The following is an 18,275-nucleotide window of genomic DNA, read 5'->3' on the forward strand; positions in this document are numbered from 1 at the left end:
TAATTAACTAAATATTTGAATTTAAATAATAATAGTTTTAGCTTTACTTTTAAGCCCATAAAAGTCTACAAGAAGCTTATTGTCTTTGTTGTTGTAAGTGTAAGTATTTTGAATCATTTTATAGAAGTGAGAAATAAATGTTTACTTTTTAAACAATGTGGGACTTTACATTTTTTTTTAGTTTTGGAAACTTGTGCATGTCTTAGATACTATTAAAAACATATCCTAAACAATTAAATTGTTTGGCTTGGATGGTTTGGTAGATTTTATATTAACTTAAGTGTAGGGGTTCAAACCTTTGAACCATCATTTCTAAAAACTATTTTTATAGAAAAAATCACGGTCCGGTCCGGTTTAATTGATTTTAAAAAATTAGAAACCGTGACCAAATCATTAAAGTTGAGTGGTCCGGTTAAACCGAACCATCAAAAACAGTTTCACCAGTTACAGTTTTTGACAGTTTGGTGCGGTGCAGTTTGGTTCCAAACCGCGGTTTGCGGTTTATATGAACACCATTTTATATTAACTCAAGTGTAGGGGTTCAAATCTTTGAACCATCATTTCTAAAAACTATTTTTTTTAGAAAAAATCACGCTCCGATCCGGTTTAATTGATTTTAAAAAATTAGAAACCATGACCAAATCATTAAAGTTGAGCGGTCCGGTTAAACCGAACCATCAAAAACAGTTTCACCGGTTACGATTTTTGAGAGTTTGGTGTGATGCGGTTTGGTTCCAAACCGCGGTTTGCAGTTTATATGAACACCCCTATGGACCAGTTCCCCCGAAATTGATAATGTGTTGAAACCTAAACAAATGTAACTCATCACTTTTCTTATTTTAAGATATACATCAATTTATGTATCTTTTTTAAGTTATTATAGTACACTTAATATTTTTGGTTTTGCAGAAATATATTGGAGAGAAAAAAAAAACAAGACGAGAGGATGCTATGCAAAGAAACTTTAGATCAAATAAGAGTTTGTAATTTTGCATATATAATGAGCTTTGAATTTTGTCCTGTATTTTTTTTTTATTTCTCAGTTTGTAATTTTAGAGTTTTATATATATATATATAAATATATATTGTTTTGTTCACAAATTTGTTAAATAAATTAATTAATGTATTTGTTTTGGTGTGATAATAAATTTTGTATTTAATTTTACATATGGGTAGATTTTAATTTTATATATTTTGATTTTAAAATAGAAACGTTTGAAATAGTTTTTTATTATTTGATATATGTGTCAGTGGAAAACTTTCACTAGGGGAGTGTCGCTCTTGTTTTGGCTCTGACTGTTTAGAATGTGTAACGTTGGAAATGAAATTGTGGGGGTATTTATAGACTATCCCCATCCAACGGTCCCAGATGACGCAGAGGCCTTAATTAGCCCAATCAAGCACCAGATCGTGGATTCCCTACGATCCATGCCTATCTGATCCAACGGTCCGTATTAAAAGATTTTCAAGGATATCCCCATCCAACGGTCTCAGATGGTGCAGAGGCATTCACTACAAAAAAATGTAGTATTACCGGCGGAGGGTTCCGCCGGTAACAAGAGGTGTATCCGCCAGTAATGCTTTGCCAGTAATAATCGGTCGGTATTAGCAGAATTACCGACCGACTGACACACCCGCCGGTATTGTATTAATACCGGCGGATTAATAGAGGCGGGGCTCCGCCGGTAATGTATAACACTGTCAACCCCGTTTGACTCATTTAATACCAGCGGGTTCCGCCTCTATTAATTCGCTGGTAATAAAATACTAATATTAAAATATAATATTTTATTTTATTTTATTTCATAATAAATATACATATAATACTTATTTAAAAATAATAATATTTAATATAAAATATAATTAATAACACAATTAATATTCATCAAACAAAAATAGCATTATAATTAATCATAAAATTAACATAATAAAAATATAAATTGTCTCATTTTAATTACATATGAACTAATTATAAAATAAAAATAATAAAATTTCAATTGTCTTAATATAATTAAAAAACGTAATATAATTATTATTGTTTTGATCAGGCCAACTAAGTGTAAAATTTTCAATTTCTATATTCAAATAATTTAATACTAGTTAATATTAGATAATAATATTTAATAAACAAATTAAAATAATTTCTTAAAATAGTTTATTATTTATTTAATTAATCATTATTAATTTTTAACACTTTTATTAAATTAAATTTTCAATTTCTATATTCAAATAATTTAATACTAGTTAATATTAGATAATAATATTTAATAAAAAAATCAAAATAATTTCTTAAAATAAATTATTATTTATTTAATTAATCATTATTAATTTTTAACACTTTTATTAAATTAAATTATTCAATTAGATAATGTTATTTAATAAAAAATTAAATTAAATTATTTAATTAAATAATGTTGAATCAAACTTTTAATATTTAATTTATTAAAAAATTAAAAATAAATTATTACCAGATATGTAGTAATTTTTAATTAATCATTATTAATTGTAAAACTTTTATTAAATAAAATTTTCAATTTCTATATTCAAATAATTTTATACTAGTCAAAAATCATAATCTACAAGTAAGCAAAATTAAAACAAGAAAATATCTACAAGATTCAACTTACTTTTTTTTCACTTAAATTATAAAATTAATTTTAGTCTATAATAATTGTTTTGTTTTAACTCAATATTGAGCATGCAAACAAGTTAAACATACAGCATGACATAATATTAGCAATCACAAAAATCCCAGAGCACACAATATAATATAAACATAGTATAATATAAACAAAAATCCCAAATCACACAAAAATCCAACATCCAACACACTAATTTTAAAGCATAGCATAATAATGTACTTTAACTTATTAATTAAAAATTGTAGTAAAAAAACTAACCAAAACAATATCAGTAAAGTCCAATAGCCACTTCGAACAAAGGAACGAGACACTCCAAAATATTGAGATATACCTGAAAAGTTCAATAGGAAACCAATATCAGTGGTTAGTTTGATAATTTGAGAACAGAAAATGTAAAAAAAAACTTAGACGATGAGAGAAATTGAGCACAAACCAGACCACCGTGGTGAACGCGTGGCGTGGGGTCCGAAACTCTGGCGTGGCGTGGGGGTGGTACTCGGACGGAGGGGCGGACGGTGGTGGTGCTCGGACTGAGAGGAACAAAAAATTTAGAGAGAAGATGAGAAATGGCAGGGACAGACGATTCAATCGAATATATAGCATTATTACCGGCGGGGATCCGCCGCTATTAAAATCCTCCCGCCGGTAATACATTATTACCAGCGGGGCCAGTGTAATATGCTGGTATAAGTGTTAGTACCGGCGGATGAAGGCCCGCTGGTAATAACATTAGCGACAGTTAGTCCGCCGGTACTAACACTTACCGGCCGTTAGTCCGCCGATAATAACAAAAAACACCGGCCTCTTGCGATTTTGAAACAACCCCTTCTTCGTTTCCCCGACATTTTATTAGCGGTGGACTACCCGCCGCTAATAATGGGTAAGTCCGCCGCTAATAAAATAAATTAATTTTTTAATTTAATTTCCCTATTATTAGCGGCGGAGCCAGTACGCCGCCGCTAATAATTTGTAAATTACCGTCGGACAAAGTCCGCCGGTAATATTTCCGCCTCTAAAAACGTTTTTTCTTGTAGTGATTAAACAACCCACTCAAGTACCCTATCAACCTCTCTCGTGTAGACGGGATACCTCAGAAATCAGCTAACACCCATCGTTCACTGTGACAATTAAAAGATCCTTTTCAGATCTGACAGGTGTCAGACGCCCCAATTATTGGAAGACGCGTTTATAAACGTGGTGAATTCGAAAGGATGGGGATCATCCAAGCAGGCCCCAAGTAAATGAACCCGTCTCCTAGGAAACAAACCGAGATATTTGGATTTGATCCAGGAGAATGAGACAAATCTCTAACGTGCAAGATCGCCCAAGTGGCCCCTAAGTAAATGAACCCGTCTTCTAGGAAACAAACCAGGATATTTGGATTTGGTCCGAGAGAATAAAGAAAGTATCTACTTTGTAAATACGGATGAAGACTTGGGGGTAAATGTTATCTCTTTTTTATTCTTACAAAATTCTCACTAACTCTTTTGTTTCTCTATTTTTCTTTTCCGTCTCTCTTGCTTCTGAGTTCTCTTGGATCTACTTTAAGAAGTTGGGGTCTTCAACAAGTGTGTTCCCTCAGGTCTACATAGGGTAAAAACTTCAACTGTCTTGTATCTGTAGCATTAGGTTGATTCTGTTAGAAGTAGTTTAAGCTCTGAGCTGGACATTCGCTTCTTATAGTTGATTCTTGTAAACTTGAAAGAGCACGTGAGGTTTAGCCTTAGGGCAAGAGAGTTTGTTTTTGTAACTTTATTGTTTGATAACAGTTTAAGTGGGGATTCACATAACACTAGAAAATAAATATTCTGAAGTTGAGCTTATTGAAAAGGGAACTGAAGATATGTTTGAAAATATTTTATATTTATTATTTCAATATCTTTTTTTATATTTTGAATGTAAATTTACAGTTCACATTTTTATTTTGCAGTGGCAAAAAAAAAAAGAAAAAAGAAAAAGAGAGACACAGTCATATGTCGTCAATATCATTGTTATAAATTACAAATTATATCTACAGATCAATCCTTATTATTACACTTTCGTCTTCTTCTTTAGCAATATATTATTGATATTAGCCGAAAAGGTAAAAAACTGTAATGACCCACTAATCTAGACTATTTGGACTATTAACGAAACTATACATAAAATCCTTAAAAGAACTTACATTTGCGAAAATACCATAATTTTATTAAATAACTTATAAAAATAAGAGTTACTTACAAGGTAAATACCAAAAAGGATATGGGATCCCATTGTCTTTAAAACAAAAACATAATTTAAAATAATAAAACATTACATAATTAGTGCGGAAAATACATATAAAAAGACATAAAACCGAAACTACATCCTCGAATCGAATAACGCTCGGCCCCTTGACTCCATTCACCATCGATACACATCCTCCAAGCGTCACGAATCTTACCGCCTCTAAAGCTTATTTTCCTGCACATAAAACAAAAAGGAATGAGCCTAATGCCCAGCAAGGAAAATCTAACACATAGTCATATACACAATTTCATAAGAAAACATAAAGACTTAACATAATACATATAACATACACTTATTATAATGGCCATTATTACTTGGGATCCCATAGACTAATCAAGCATATGCCCATGGGATTAGTGGGGTCCTACTAGCTAAGTAGGTCATATGCCCATAACCCATTTGGGGTCTTGTTAGTCATATGGGTCATATGCCCAAGCCTACAAACATACACATATACATATCATAACACTTTTAATAACATAAAACATATAGATAACATAAGCACATAACATATTGATTCTAGCCTATTTTCCTTACCAAAGTTACCGGGATATAATGGACTGAGTTGGGACTTTTTGGAACACTCCTAAAACCATAAGAAAGAGTGAGTCTAAAGAAAGGAGATGAAATGAAAGAGAATAGGAAGACTAAACCATTAAAAGAAAATATGCTTACCACAACTTAAGTGCTTAAGAACTTGGATTCCCTAACCAAAATAAGAATGAGGTTAGGGGACTGAGTAGAAGGTTTTGAGAAAGGAAATAACATAAAATACAGAAAGGAACTAGAGTTTTGGGTTTACCTCAAAGATTTGCAAGATCAATCTAACCTCCACCGAAATACTATAGAACTCACTTCCCAAAGTGTTTGATAAGCTTATGATGTTTAAGCTTATAGTTTTCCCAAACCAGGTGTTTACACTCTCACACTCACTTAACACTAACAGCTTCTAAACTTAGAGCAAATGGTGAATAATGGCTGGGTACTAGGTCCTATTTATAGAATTTGGGAATGAAAATATCTCGATTTTACTTGAATAAAAATAATGGCTTTTTAGGTGAAAATCATTTGAATAATCGTTCAGCAGAGGCTGAAGACTCGTTCAAAAGATGCTGGACTGTTGAAGAAGTTTGAATGGCTGAAAGGAAAAGAATTCAAAAGTATTTGAATTCATGCTGGAGGAGGCGATATATCGCCCCCTGTAGGCGATATATCGCCTGGGCCAGTATGCCCGAGGCGACCGTGCATCGTTTCGTATTTTCCGTATCTACGTGCTGCGACATATCGCCCCCTATAGCTGCGATATATCAGCACACGCTGAATATTTAAACACGAAATTACACATTTTTAGCTAATTTTGAATGGAGTAAACAGCCTTGACTAAGCCCTCAACGTATTCAAAGTTGCTGACTGACCCTATAACATTCAAACTTTACCCTTATTTAATTTAATCCTAAAAAATACTTAATCCTTAATTACCATTCATAACATGTGCTTAAATTCCTATTGGTTGATGTCTAAACCTTATAATATAATAAATATAATCCTTAATACCAGTCACATTAATCAAACCTTAGGTTATACTAAATATTCTTAAACTATAGGTTAAACTTAGAAAATCTATAAGTACTACTATGAGTGTCCAAATAATTCCCGGTCTGAACCAAAAATCCATAGTAACAAAGATAACACTAAACATACTATAATACTACTAAATAATTAGCTAAGTAAAGTTCTTGGACTCTACAAAAACAAAGTGTACAGAGTATGAAATTCCTTTTCTAAAATGTTGTATTGATTTGCTCACTATTCAAATGTTTACAGAAGAAAGATACTATATTTATATACAGATAGGGATATACGAGGAGCCATTCAATTGGCTGAATCATAACAGAAAAATATTCCCAATCATTGGGGACCACTGAGTTGGTTAAAGGTGAATATTCACCAATATTGCTTCAACGGTAATGAGCTGATCGTGGCCAGCTCAACAGGGTTAATTCTCCTCTAGTTTTGTTGAATTCAATCTTTTCATTTCAACAAGCCCCCTCAAGCTGAGCTGTGGTGAGTACTTAACAGTCAGCTTGTCTTTGAGATAATGAAAGATTGAAATTGACAATGACTTAGTCAATATGTCTGCTATTTGTTCTTCTGTAGGGATATATCTAACCTCCACTGATTTTTTCAGCACTTTGTCTCGGATGAAATGCACATGTATTTCAATGTGTTTAGTTCTGGAATGAAAGACTGGATTTGAGGCTAATTGGCGTGCTCCAGAGTTATCACACCATATGATGGCAGGCATGTCATGTTTTATTCCAATCTCAGTGAACAATGACTGTAACCAGGTGACTTCAGTACATGCTTGGGCTAAGGATTGGTATTCTGCTTCGGTACTCGATCTGGCAACTGATTTTTGTTTTCTTGAACTCCAACTTATTAGATTTCCACCAAAGTAAACACAAATACCAGATGTGGACTTTCGATCATCAAGAGAGCTAGCCCAATCAGAGTCACAAAAACTTTCAATTGTATGATTGACAGCCTTAGTGAACTGGATTCCTTCTCCTATTGTCCCTGCGATGTACCTCAGAATTCGTTTGCAAGCCTGCCAGTGATTTTGAGTTGGAGCCTGAAGAAATTGGCTTAATTTGTTTACAGAGAATGCAATGTCAGGCCTGCTGAGAGTAAGGTATTGCAGAGCACCGATTACACTTCGGTATTGAGTGATGTCTTCAAATGGTGGACTGTCTTTGAGATGAAGTTTATTTCTTTGTATCATTGGTGTAGGACATGGCTTGGCGTCCAGCATGTGAGTTCTTTTAAGAGATCAAGAGAGTACTTGGTTTGAGACAAGTGAATGCCATCTTGCCCCCTAGTTGTCTCAAAACCAAGAAAGTAATTAACTGTACCGAGCCTCTTGAGAGCAAACTTGGTGTTGAGTTGTGAAATAATATGAAGAACACGGCTGGAATTGTTTCCTGTTAAGAGGATATCGTCGACATAAACGAGAACATAGAGTCAAGCATCACCATCAGCAAGATAAAAGAGAGAATTGTCCGAGACAGAGTGGGGGAGGCCAAGCTACAACAGAGCAGTATGAAGTGTATCAAACCAGGCATGGGGTGCCTGCTTAAGCCCATAAATAGCTCTATTAAGCTTGCAAACAGCAGTGGGATATTGTGGGTCAACATAGCCAATAGGTTGAGACATATCGACATCTTCTTCCAATGTCCCGTTGAGAAAGGCATTATCAATATCGATCTGTTGGATATCCCAATGATATGTAGCAGCAAGAGAAAGGATGACACGAATAGTGGATGGTTTGACAATGGGGCTAAAAGTTTCAAAGAAGTCCACCCCGGGTTGTTGTTGAAATCCTTTAGCTACAAGGCGCGCTTTGAAACGCTAAACAGATCCATCAGAATTGAACTTGATGCGATATACCCATTTGTTGTCCACAATATGCATGTGAGGCGCCAAGGGACCAAAGTCCAAGTGCGGTTTTTGACAAGAGCATCGTGCTCAGAATCCATTGCATTCTTCCAAACAGGAATGGTTAAGGAAAGTTCAGCAGACTCAGGAATGCTGAGGGAAAAGGCAGGGAGTTTCGGGTGTTTCAGCAAGGAAGCAAGAAAGGTTCTGGGTTTAAAAATACCAGCTTTTGAGCGAGTAACCATAGGATGAGAGGGAACATGGAGTGGCTCAGGGACAGGGACAGTATTGGGTGAGGGAGAGGGAAGAGAAGGGGAGGAAGTTGAGGGAGATAAAGGCTCAATGGGGAGATGAACGGCAAGAGGAATGGCAGGGTAAGAATCAACATATGCTTGTCGTGTATGCTGATTACTGGTTGATGCAGAACCCAAGGAAGAATGCTGAGAGGATGCCACGGGGCTTGGAGAGCAAGGAATTGTATCAACAGCAGCTGCATCATGAGAAGAAATGTTAGGAGTGGACAAGAAGGGAAGCCAATGATGATATGAGATAGATGACGACGAACTGTTGGACTAAGAAGGAGTAGTATCATGGAAACCTGTAGCAAAGGGGAATTCAAGCTCATTGAAGGAGACACTAGAAGCTATGTATAACCGACCACTGGAATGTAAGCATTTATAGCCTTTGTGGTTAGGACTGTAACCAAGAAATACACATTTGGAAGATCGAAAATCAAGTTTGTGATTATTGTGAGCACGCAAGTGAGGGAAACACGCACATCCGAAAACTTTGAGAAATTTAAGATTAGGAGTGACTTAAAATAATTTTTCAATAGGTGACTTGTGAGCCAAAGTTGGTGTAGACAGATGATTGATGAGAAAAGTGGATGTGCTGAAGGCATCCCACCAAAATTTTAAAGGCATGGAGGCTTGAGTGAGTAAGGTTAGCCCCATTTCAATAATGTGTTGATGCTTTCTCTCCGATTTTCCATTTTGTGCATGTGTGTGAGGACAAGGGTGTTGAAAGTGAACACCAATGGAAGTTAAAAAAGGAGCCAAAATCCTGTATTCTCATCCCCAATCTGATTGGAGAGTTTTGATCTTTGTGTCAAACTTTCTTTCTACAAACTGTTGAAAATTAATGAAGATGGACTTAACATCAGATTTCAATTTAAGAGGGAAAATCCAAGTGAAATTACTAAAGTCATCTATGAAATGCACATAATACCTATACCCTTCTTTGGAAAGAATTGGGGATGGCCCCCATATATCAGAATGGACAAGTTCAAGTGGAGAGTTTGTTTTGGTATATGATGTGCTGTAATGTTTATGCTTGGATTTCCCTATGTGACATGCATTGCAGAAAGTGGGAACAGATTTGAACGAAATCTTTTCTTTTACTAACATATGTTTCATTACATCGACATTGGGGTAGCCAAGTCGCATGTGCCACACATTGATGTTGGAATTAAAAACAGATTAAGCAAATAAAGATTGACAAGTTGTAGAAGACACAGACTGACTCGGGCACTTTTGACTGACTGAAGCTGTAGGAAATTTGGCAGTATCTCTGCTCTTGGAGGAATTTGAAAAACAAAGGGAACTAGACACAGATGGTTTGACAAGTGAAGATGACTGTAACGCCCCAACTCCTGGGACCGTTACGGTGTGCCTTGTAAACAGTGCTAAACTCGCTAATCGAGTCGTTTGGCCAAAATTGTGAACTAAGTATGATTAGCGGTTTAGGGATTAAACATTTTGGTTAAGATGTAACATTTCACTAGAACGTTTAATATATATACTTTGGGATCCCGAAAATATAATTTCAGAGTCTATTACAGAAAAATATTTACAACAGGGCGTTCTAAGCGGCAAAACAGGGTTCAACCCTAGTTCCACTTTAAACCTTGGCCGTGGCGGACGAGCAGCTGCATATGTACACGTCATCACCTAAGCTCTCCAACTCAAGGATGGTCCAGATTCCTCTTGCCTTTACCTGCACCACGTAGCACCCGTGAGCCAAAGCCCAGCAAGAAAACACAATAGAGCATGATATAATATCAACAACGATCATAATAACCATTCGGGACTATCAGTCCAAGCAAATAGGTGACAATAGCCAAAAGTCACAATAATGAGCATCGCTCTCTCTAGCCATGTGACAATAGGGTCACCAGGGCTTAACCGATAAGTGATTCTTTCTTAAGTTTGATTAGGACAGGTGCAAGGTGATTAGTCACCAACATAACCTTCCTCACGACTCTAGAGTCGAAACTATGGACAACGTCCCTTAGCCATGTGACAAACGGTCACCGGGGTCATATACCTTGGCTATAGTCATCTGGTCGTAGACCAGGCAAGCGCTTATAAGTTCTTCGACCCTAGGGTCGGTCTAGCGTTAATGCCATAGAGCCATTCAATGCGTGATTCTTGACTTTAGAGTCGGTCCCTGACTAGTCAGTGCCATACACAAGCAAGTCATGCCACCAATCGTATACCACATATTCAATATCCATAAACAAGGTATTTAGCATGCTTACTAAACAGATACCAGTACAGTTAGGACCATGCACAACCACAGAGGCTTAAGCTCTGAACAATATCATACCCAGTATACAAAGCATGTCCTAATCACATGTTTCTCATGCATCATATGCAATATATCCAGCAATCCAACATGCACCAATAACAACCATGCATGTCACGCTTAATAGTCAACCAACATGCATCAAGAGTGTAACGCCCTGGCTACCCCAAAACAGTTACGGTGAACGGTGAACCAGAAATTTGACTCGCTACCCGAGTCCTTTGGTTAAAAACGTGATCTAAGTGCTATTATCAGGTTAAGGTGAAAAACCAGTAAAAAGGAAAGGGTACATTTCGTTAAGTAAATAAACTGCTCATGAGCCTTTCAAAATATTTACAAGTAGTTCGTAATACAAAGGAGTCGCTACAGTTTCAAATTTACAATCCCCGCCGGCCTAAGCGGCAAAAATAGGGTAAACCCCTAGTCCCTCTGAGAACTCCTTGACCGTGGCGGTTAAGCGGCCCTGTATGTACACAACATCGCCCAAACTCTCCACTCAGGGTTGGTTAAGCTTCTCCTTTCCTTTACCTGCACCACATAGCACCCATGAGCCAAGGCCCAGCAAGAAAACACAATATAACATGATATAATATCAACAACGATCATAATAATCATTTAGGACTATCAGTCCAAACAAATAGGTGACAATAGCCAAAAGTCACAATAATGAGCATCGCTCCCTCTAGCCATGTGACGATAGGGTCACCAGGGCTTAACTGATAAGTGATTCTTTCATAAGCTGATCAGGACAGGTGTATGGTAATTAATCACCAACATAACCTTCCTCACGACTCTAGAGTCGAAACTATGGACAACGTCCCTTAGCCATGTGACAAACGGTCACCGGGGTCATATACCTTGGCTATATTCATCTGGTCGTAGACCAGGCAAGCGCTTATAAGTTCTTCGACCCTAGGGTCGGTCTAGCATTAATGCCATAGAGCCATTCAATGCATGATTCTCGACTTTAGAGTCGGTCCCTGATTAGTCAGTGTCTTAGACAGGTAATTAATGTTCACTAGCATTTAATATGCAATCCATGTCCACATACATCAACCAACATGCCTTAATATCAAACCATGCATGTCATATACCTATACAGGGTGCAACTGTATTCATACACTGTTTTCTTACCTCTGGTTCGAGTGAGAATTATTATATGAACGACCCCTGAGAACGATCAACCTTTAAATTCCTTGACGGTCACCTGGTCATAACCAAATTATAGAATTCATCAATAAAAATGATAACTGAGGGTTCCCAAACCAAATCCCAGCCCCCGAGACATCAAATACTACCCAACCGGGTACTAGGTCCAACCCCGAGGCCTATGGTTTGAATCCCCAAGCTAAAAACCACATTTTAACAAAATTGGCCTTAAGGGCCGCCGCCCTCCCATGCTGCGCCGCGGCGCGCCCTCAAACAGAGAGGGTTCCCTGCCTGCCAAACGCCAAGGGCCGCGGCGCCCAGCCCAGAACAGCAACATGCCCACGCACGAACCAGTTTTTTCCCTTGTGCGATTTCCTCTCAAACCAGTCCTACAAACCTTCATAAAACCTCTTCCTAACATACAATTAAACCCCCAAATAACACCCTTAGCTCACTCTCATCAAACCCCAATCAAACTAACACTAAAACCCCCTTTGATTCTCACTTCCCTCATCAAAAACATAAACTGAAAACTAAAAGTACAACAGAGCACCAGCTGTGATAAATGGCCAAAACTCATCTTGAAACTAGCTTTAAACCTCCCACACAAGCTAAAACAAGTGCTCCAACCCAGCCTTTCAATTTCCCTTGGTTGAATCTCCACCAAGAACTCAAAACCCTCAAAGGAGAAATGAAGAAGATGATGTACGGGAAAGGAAGAAGCAAACCCCTGTTTTTGTTCTGTTTATTCTACCACCTTCTACAGTCACATAAGTCTCATATATCCACCCCTAAAATGACCAAATTGCCCTTGTGTCATCTAAAGCCTTTCAAGCTACTCTAGGGGTAAAATTGGTACTTTTCGCTTACCCTGTTAATCATAATTAACGCTTCCCAATTCTCGCTAATCTCAATATCCTCAAACACCAATAATTCATATCCCGTTACCCTAAAATCCCCGGTAACGCTATAACCATTAATATCACCCCAAGACTCACCTCGAGCCCCGAGCTCAAACCTGTTATGACCAGACCGATAAACCCCGCTCAATGATCGCTCATGTCGGAGTACTCGAACCAATCCACATTATAATGTGGTCTCACAATATATCATTAACACACAAACAAATATTCAATTGTACCCTCAACGGGCCAAATTACCAAAATACCCCTGTAAACAAATGTGGACTCACCTGCATGCATTTAACATCATATTATAATATAATTCTCATAAACATGCATAAACACATTTAATGGCATAATTAAACAGTTATGGCCCTCCCGGCCTACTAATCCAGCCATTAAACCATAATAGGGAATCCAAGGCATTACAACCATCCCCTCCTTACAGAAATTTCGTCCTCGAAATTTACCTGAACAGCTCGGGATACTGACTCCGCGTATCTGATTCCAGCTCCCAGGTTGCCTCCTCGACCTTGCTATTCCTCCACAATACCTTAACCAAAGGTATTGTCTTGTTCCTGAGGACTTTATCTTTCTGATCAAGTATATGTACAGGCTGCTCCTCAAAGGAGAGATCTAGCTCAAGCTCCAGATCTTCATAACTCAAAACATGTCTCTCATCAGATACATACCTCCGAAGAGCGGATACATAAACTGTTGTATTGATTTGCTCACTGTTCAAATGTTTACAGAAGAAATATACTATATTTATATACAGATAGGGGTATACGAGGAGCCATTCAATTGGCTGAATCATAACAGAAAAATATTCTCAATCATTGGGGACCACTGAGTTGGTTAAAGGTGAATATTCACCAATATTGCTGCAACGGTAATGAGCTGATCGTGGCCAGATTAGCAAGGTTAATTCTCCTCTGGTTTTGTTGAATTCAATTTATCTGAAACTTGAAACTCAAATATTAGATTATATTAGAAACAAACAAAATGAGATAGGCATGATGCAATATTACCTGCCTATTTTATTTATTACATATTGGAAAGATTAGATTAAATATTATTTATAATAAACTTAAGAAATTAATGGGTTTATTTATTACATATTACATGCATGATGCAATTCCCAATAATATGGATATGAGAATATTATATTAATATAATATTTGTTTTAGTTAGGCAGTCTTTTATTTTATTTTATTTCATTTATAAATATAATTAAATAATTAAATGTAGTTCAATTGTTGTTTTCTTGGAGTAGTATTCCACGTGTCATTCATATAAAGAAGGTACAGTATATTTCTTGGACCACCTTTTACCTTTTTTTGAGTATTTTGTTTTCAGAATGACAGGAGAGAGAGATGACTGAATATTGCGTCATCAATATTGTAATTTCTTTTGAATTCACTTTGAGAATCTTAGTTTTAAATCAATATATTAAAAGCAAATAAAGTAATTATTCCCCACTTTCATTATGTGGCTAATAAAAGTTCGCACAATACCCAACAACAAATAAAAGTTCTCACATTAACATATTACACAAAACCACAAAACACACACATAATACTAGTGTAACTTGTTGACCTTAATATATAAATATATATATTATATATATTGTCTCATTGACTACAATTGGAAGTTGAAATTCGGTCCATGATAGTGGCCAAAATCTCTTTACACTCCTTAAGCTTCTTAACACTCGCAGCCAACTTGAGTCTCTTTGCAGCAACAGAAGGCGATTCCTCCATCAATCTCTCCAACCCATTTCCATTATAAGGCGCCATTAACTCACCCACAATCTCCTTCTCCAACTCCTCATTCACAAGCACATGAACACTCAGCTGCATATGCAGAGCCATGGAGTCCACCAACCTTCTCAGCACAATTCTCCAATAAGCAACTATTCTCATCCTCAAGTCATAAGCTTGATGCAAAAGATGCGGAAACTGCTTCGCATTCGCCACCTCTACCGAGCCAAACCCTTCAATATTTATGGTGCTATAGCCATCCACATATGACATGAACGGATTTTTCTGAGCCATGAATTTGTTCCATTCGATTTCGAATTCCGGATTGCAAGTGTAATCGGTGAGCTTCTCCATCTCCACAGCCTCCACAACCCACTTCATTGACCTTTCTTTCATCTTCTCTATCAGATTAAGCCCTGCTCTTCTAGTGGAGAGCTGTAGCTGGTGATAGTCTTCAACATGGCTCATGAGGATAGTCATCACCACATCTTCTATGTAATCCCATAGCTTTCCCACGAAAGCTGTTGGGACACCAGATACCCCCTTTACCTTTTCTTGTAATAGAGCATGAAAAGCTGTCCTGGGAAGGAAATTTGGGAGAGAAATCTCTTTCGCTTCCTCCAAATGCTTGATCTCATCCATTAAGAAGTTTCTGGTTCGATCACTCTCAGGACAGTTCATAAGCTCATCTGAAAAACCATTGAGCATCTCAACCAACCTAGCTTTGCAATGCATCTTCTTCTCATCTGGGTACTCATCGAATTCGCCTCTCAACAGAATTTTCCTCAGTGATTCTTTAACCACCCCAATGATTCTCATGAAAGCAGTCATGGCCTCAGCCACTGAGTTCATAGTCTTGGGGAGCTTTCTAAACTCCGCAAGATTTTGATTCAACTTGTCATTGATCTTCTTGACAATGTCAGGTAAGTTTCGAGCTATGCTCTTGGCTTGAATCTGCATGAGCTTCTGAGCCAAAACAGGAATGCCCACAATCGATTTATCGATCTTGGAAAGCTCAGGATGTGTTTGAAAAAGCTTAGCTTCTTCAAACCGAGCCTCATCATAGGATTCATCACCAACCCTATTCCTAACACAGACATAACCAAGTCCAATGTTAACATCATCAGCAATTACCTTCTCCAGCAGCCCTTCTGGTGCTCTATCAGACTTAGTAACGACAGCCAGAGTCCTCTCTCCAGTTCGGTCAACGCTTTGGGACATTCGGATTGACTCACAAGTGGGAAAGTCAACAGTTGCAGACAACACATTAAGTATGATACTCGCTTCAGGCTCAATATACTCCATTATGATATCTTTGATTTGATCATAGATATTTTCAGGCTGACCATGAACAGGTACTCTAGTAATCCCAGGGAGATCGACCATGGTCAAATCAGGAACCCCTTTCTTTTTCACCACGAGAGTCAAAGGAGTCTTGGATATTCCTTTCCCATCTCCGGCAATGGCCTCTGTTGCCAAATTTATGGCCTCAGATATGTTATCTTCTTCGACGTGAATGACTTCGCCATTGTTGTACTCCAAGTAAAGCTCGGGCAGAGAACTCGAGTGGTTTTGGAGTCTCATTATGAGGGGGACCCTTGTGCATATGCCTTGGCCACGGGGAAGACTGATACGAGCGAGTGATTCTAAGACGGACGACTTGCCCGAGGACTGGTCACCGACGACGACGATGGTGGGAAGCTCAATCCCTTCCTCCATGACGGCGAGATTTCGGAGCCTGTCGACGGCGTCGAGCACGGGTCGGATTCGGTCGTTGTAGGAGGAGAAGATTGGAGCGATGATATTGAGAGGTAAATCATTTGGATCATCAAACTTAATGATCTTGTTCGAGCCTGCCTCATCATGATGATCAAGATCGTGATTTTGTGTAAAAGAATTGAGCTTTTCTCCTGCCATAATAATTTGGTAATGTGCACACTGTTGTTTAGAGAGTAGAGAGTTAATTAGTATATATAAATGGGTTGTGAGAGTGAGTGTGTATACATAAAAACATATATGTATATATATATATATATACATTTATATAAAGTTGTATTAAAGAAAACGTAGAGAGAAAGGAAAGATTGAAACTTGGGGTCGAAGAAAGGTTCGTGAAATATTTGATGATGTTTTAGTTGGATGCGTTTATATCTGTCCGTACATGGTAGGAATATTAGGACATATATATAAATATCTTTATATAAATAAAAGCTTCAACTAAGCTAAGAAAGAAAAGAAAAGAAAAAGATAACAGTACATAAGATAGAGAGTAGCCAATGTGGTTGTTTCTCTTCTCGAGGAAGGAGTTTGTAAGATTCGCTTGATCGTCACTGGACAAAAGAGTGGTGAGCCCTTATAACTTTATACCTTTAATAATTTTCCTCAAAATATGGACCCCATCCATTAAAGGCCTAAAGTAGAGTAAGAAGTAATATTTCCATTATGGAAATCCATATACATGCATGTTAAGCTAGATTTTATCTATAATTACAAGGATATATATAGATACGAAATGGGAAATTTTTGTCAATATTACTAGTTAGATTTGTTGCACTTAAATGCTTATGTAAAAATTTTAGCGGCAATATATAATGTCTACCGTTACTCATTTTGTGCAGACGTTGATCCATGGACCGTAAAGTCTGACCAGAGACATATATGACTATACCTTATTAGTCCAATTTTATTTAAATATTAAAAAAATCATTTAAAATTAAAAAAAAATCTAAAAATATAAAAATATAAAACAAAATAATTAAATTTTATTTCATTTTATGTATTCAAATAAACAAATTTAGACTTTTTTTTAATTATCATAAAACTTAATTAAAAACTAACTTAATTTTTTTATTATCATAAAATATAATTAAAAAAAATCAATTAAACTAAAACCCAAAAATCCAATTACTCATGAGAAAAAATAATTAACCCGACCCCTTTCATGCTAAACTAATCCCTCGGAGAATGAAATTTGGTTTTCTATCTTTTTCACCTTGTCTAATATAATCCAAAAAATTCCATCAAAATACAAGATTTTTTCAAATCGATAATCAATGCCATCTTCAATAGAACTTTGCCCAGAAATTTGACTCGAATCGCTGCCTTCATGCCAGAAACCTCATATAGAGACTTTGCCCTGAAATCTTCCCATAAATTTTTCGTGGGTTGGGTCGTCGTTGGGGGAGGTCGAACAACTAGGTGGATTGGGTCGGCGTCGGCGGAGGTCGAACGACACTACATGAAAAAGACCCTAAAGCGACGACATCTATTGCGATGACTCTAAAGTTGTCGCTGCATGTAAGCAAAATCCACGAAATATTTTTTTTTTCTTAATTTATTAAAAAATAAGCTACAACGACGACATGTCCTCGCTGTAGGGTTGTCAACAACACACGATCTGGCCCTCCAAATTGTCGATGTACGGGTTCCAGGAATTTGGAGGGAACACGAGGCGGGAACTGAACATACAGCGACGACATGTCGTCACTGTAGGGTATTCATAAGAAAAAAAGAGGGAAATATGTTTGTCT

At 37.0% G+C, this 18,275-nt stretch overlaps 1 protein-coding gene across 1 annotated transcript; it reads right to left on the reverse strand.

Moving 5' to 3' along the window:
• Positions 1 to 14,434: 14,434 nt before the first annotated feature.
• On the reverse strand, positions 14,435 to 16,754 carry LOC133800614 (dynamin-related protein 4C-like). Its single transcript, XM_062238617.1, has one exon. It carries the CDS (start codon positions 16,660 to 16,662, stop codon positions 14,617 to 14,619), a length of 2,046 nt encoding a protein of 681 aa, XP_062094601.1. The 5' UTR covers positions 16,663 to 16,754; the 3' UTR covers positions 14,435 to 14,616.
• Between the last annotated feature and the right edge of the window lie 1,521 nt (positions 16,755 to 18,275).

The sequence above is a fragment of the Humulus lupulus genome, chromosome 9 (genome assembly GCF_963169125.1).
Source record: "Humulus lupulus chromosome 9, drHumLupu1.1, whole genome shotgun sequence".
Lineage (NCBI taxonomy): Eukaryota > Viridiplantae > Streptophyta > Magnoliopsida > Rosales > Cannabaceae > Humulus > Humulus lupulus.